The 4,074-nt window shown below is 36.5% G+C and overlaps 1 protein-coding gene across 1 annotated transcript; it reads left to right on the forward strand.

The window, feature by feature from the left end:
• Window positions 1–4,074, forward strand: LOC132642031 (26S proteasome non-ATPase regulatory subunit 11 homolog). Its single transcript, XM_060359262.1, has 2 exons — window positions 1–156; window positions 2,600–4,074. The coding sequence occupies exon 2, from the start codon at window positions 2,625–2,627 to the stop codon at window positions 3,894–3,896; it is 1,272 nt and encodes a 423-aa protein (XP_060215245.1). The 5' UTR covers window positions 1–156; window positions 2,600–2,624; the 3' UTR covers window positions 3,897–4,074.

Below are 4,074 nucleotides of genomic sequence, written 5' to 3' on the forward strand. Positions count from 1 at the left end.
AAGATATAATTTCAAAAATATTTAGCAAAATGGAAAAAAAAATATATATATAAAATCGTCCCTTTTTATTAACACAAACTCTCTTGAAGGGGTTTAATTACTGGACAAGGCAAGCCTGAGGTTCCATCTTTGTTCAGCAGTCTCTCTCGCCGATCTGTAAGTTCATTCTCTTTAGGAGTACTAAAAAACCCTAACCCCTTTTTTAATTATGAGTTATTTAAAACTTAAAAGTACAAACTTTGATGTGAGTTTTACAATGTTTTTTTTGAATTCTGTCTTGTTCATAATATATATACATGTGTGTTGCTATATATTGGATTAAGTTTAGTCATAAGGTCCCTGGAATCTTTTTTTTTAGTTTTGTTTAGAGATCTGTATGTAATGGACAATGTAAAGGGAAATCTAATTAGTTTAGAATTAATGAGTTATTGTTGTTGTTCTCTTGTATAATAAAGGGAAAAAAGAGAAAGGGGTGTAAAAAGATGGAATTTTTATTACCTTTAATTTCATATCCTCTTGTGGAGTACAAAAAACCCTAACCCCCTTTTTTAGTTACGAGTTATTAAAACTTGGAAGTACAAATTTCGATGTGGGTTTTACTATGGTTTTTGAATTCTGAATGTTCATATTACATATATGTGTCACACGTGATGTGCAGTGGCGGAGCCAGGATTTATGCCAAGGGGGTTCAAAAATATAAAGAAGCCGAAGAAGCTAAGGGGGTTCAGCGTCTACTATATATACACATCACCCTGGGCTCTTACGGGTGATGTGTGTTTCGATATTGGATTAAGTTTTAGTCATAAGGTCCCCAGAGTCTTTTTAGTTTGTTTAGAGATCTGTATTAGAGTAATGTGAATGGAATGGGTATTTAGAATTCATGAGGACAATCCGATTAGTTTAGAATTAAGTTGTTAATTTTTATTTTTGAAACTGGTAACTGTAGTATAACAAGGGAAAAAGATAAAGGGATGTAAAAGATGGAATTTTTATTATCTTTTTCGATTATGTGTAAAATAAACCCTAACCCCTTTTTGATTATGAGTTAAAAGTACAAACTCTGATGTGGGTTTTGCAGTGGTTTTTTGAATTCTCTCTGTTGATAATACATACATGTGTTGCGATATATTGGATTAAGCTTAGTCATAAGGTCCCTGGTAGTCTTTTTAGTTTTGTTTAGAGATCTGTATGACTGTATGTACTGGAGAATGTAGAAAAGCGTACCGAGTTTGAATGAAATGGGTATTGAGAATTCATAAGGTAAATCTGATTAGTTTAGAATTGATGAGTTATTGTTGTTGTTAATGTAGTGTATTTTTGGAGGATCCGACACGGGTGCGGCTACATTTTTGGAGAGTCCGAGCAACATAGCTCTTATATAATAAAGGGAAAAAGAGAAAGGGGCGTAAAAAGATGGAATTTTTATCACCTTCATTAAATCTTACCTTATCAATTTTTTTTTATCACCTTTCATTTCACATCCTCTTGTGGAGTACAAAAAACCCTAACCCCCTTTTTTTTTTTTACGAGTTAAAACTTAAAGTACAAACTTTGATGTGGGTTTTACAATGGTTTTTGAATTCTTCCTATTCATACCACATGCATGTGTCACAAGTGATGTGTGTTTCGATATTGGATTAAGTTTAGTCATAAGGTCCCTGGAGTCTTTTTAGTTTGTTTAGAGATCTGTATTAGAGTAATCTTTGCGATTGTGAATGGAATGGGTATTGAGAATTCATAAGGGCAATCCAATTAGTTTAGAATTGATGAGTTATTGTTGTTGTTCTCTTATATAACAAGGAAAAAAAAAAGAGAAAAGGGGCGTAAAAAGATAGAATTTTTATCATCAGATTATGAATTTTCAGCAATTGCGGTTTGAGGTTTAGTTAATTGGGTTCGATTTCATAAATTTCATGAATTGTGTCTGTTTATGCTGCATATAGAAACTTCAATTTCTGCAGCTTTCTAAATATGTTACAAATCTAGTTCGGAATTAAGGGTTAGTAGGGTTGGTATACTTACATAAAGTCGGAGTCTTTTTAGTTTATTGAGAGATCTGTATGTCCTTGGAGAATGGAAAAAACCTTTCGTATTAGAGTAATCTTACCGAGTGTGAATGGAATGGGTATTGAGAAGTTATAAGGGCAAACCGATTATTTTAGAATTGAGGAGTTATTTTTGTTGTTCTCTTACATTAACAATGAAAAACGAGAGGGGCTTTAACCAGATTGTGACTTTTCAGCAATTGTGGTGTAAGGTTTAGTTAATGCCCTTTCCATTTGAAAATGATTTTTTGTGTATCGGTACCGTCTGAAAAGGATTTTACGTATGATATTTATGTAAACAAATGACAATTTTATGTTGATCTCATTAACCTTGGTCTCTGGTTTGCTCTTATTTTATTCAGCTTTACTTCTCACGTTGCTTTCTATGTCAGACTAGCTGGCATAGCTTAATGCAGTTTCTCTATTTTAATTACTCTCACATCTTTAATCATTTCCTGCAAAATAGAATCTATGTGAAGACAACAAGACAAAGTGTTCTGAATGCTGCCTCTGTGCTTGTACATATCTAATATCCTTGTTGACTAAAAATGCAGGACTTGAAATCTGCTAGTTGTAAAAATGTCGTCTTCGTATCTACCTGCAACCACAGATTCACTAACTCAGGCTTCTGAGGCTACAACTCCATCTGAAGCTATCTCCATTCTCTATCGTATCCTTGAGAACCCTTCCTCATCTTCCGAGGCCCTAAGGATCAAAGAGCAGGCAATCTTCAATCTCTCTGATCTCCTAAGTCAAGAGAAGAGGGCTGAGGATCTCCAGAAGCTTCTCGTCCAGTTGCGTCCCTTCTTTTCTTTAATACCCAAGGCAAAAACAGCCAAAATTGTTAATAAAGGAATTGTTGATGCTGTGGCAAAAATACCGGGTACATCTGACCTTCAGATTACACTTTGTAAAGAGATAGTGCAATGGGCCCGTTCGGAGAAACGAACTTTCCTTCGTCAGCGGGTTGAGGCGAAACTTGCAGCTCTTTTGATGGAAAGCAAAGAGTATTCTGAAGCATTGACACTCCTTTCAGGACTGATCAAGGAGGTGAGAAGATTGGATGACAAGCTGCTTCTTGTGGAGATTGACTTGCTGGAGAGCCAGCTCCATTTTTCTTTGAGAAATCTTCCCAAAGCCAAGGCTGCGCTTACAGCTGCTCGAACAGCAGCCAATGCTATTTATGTCCCTCCAGCCCAGCAAGGTGCCATTGATTTGCAGAGTGGGATACTTCATGCAGAAGAGAAAGATTATAAAACTGCTTACAGTTATTTCTATGAGGCATTTGAAGCATTTAATGCCCTTGACAATCCCCAGGCCTTATACAGCCTCAAGTATATGTTGCTATGCAAAATCATGGTCAGCCAGGCTGACGATGTTGCAGGAATAATAGCAACCAAGGTTGGATTGAAATATCAGGGGCCAGAAGTTGATGCTATGAAAGCTGTTGCCGAGGCTCACTCCAAGCGATCTTTGAAGCTCTTTGAGACTGCTCTTCGCAACTTTAAGGCTCAGCTAGATGAAGATCCTATCGTCCATCGGCACCTCTCTTCGCTCTACGACACTTTAATGGAGCAGAATCTTTGCAGGTTGATCGAGCCTTTCTCAAGGGTTGAGATTGCTCATATTGCTGAGTTGATTGAGCTGCCAACTGATCATGTTGAGAAGAAGTTGTCCCAAATGATATTAGATAAGAAGTTCGCTGGGACTTTGGACCAGGGTGCTGGATGCCTTGTAATTTTTGAGGACCCTAAGCAAGACGAAATTTACCCGGCTACGTTGGACACCATTTCAAATATGGGAAAGGTTGTTGACAGTCTGTTTGTGAGATCTTCAAAGATAATGGCTTGAGTTTCAGAAACTTGATCGGAGACTTGTACTTCCTGAGCTGCAGGCAGTATCTGCTTTTGTTGTGTTTTATGCTTATTCCAATATATTTGAACTTGGTATAAATTCCGTAGATGTTTTATGACTTTATCAGTGCTATGAGATGTTTGAACTATTTAATTATAAGCTTTCTTTCTGATGA

This window comes from Lycium barbarum, chromosome 5 (assembly GCF_019175385.1).
Source record: "Lycium barbarum isolate Lr01 chromosome 5, ASM1917538v2, whole genome shotgun sequence".
NCBI lineage: Eukaryota > Viridiplantae > Streptophyta > Magnoliopsida > Solanales > Solanaceae > Lycium > Lycium barbarum.

What these genes read in the sequence shown, in the direction of transcription:
- LOC132642031 (XM_060359262.1), top strand. Translation starts at nt 2,625, where the DNA reads ATGTCGTCTTCGTATCTACCTGCAACCACAGATTCACTAACTCAGGCT.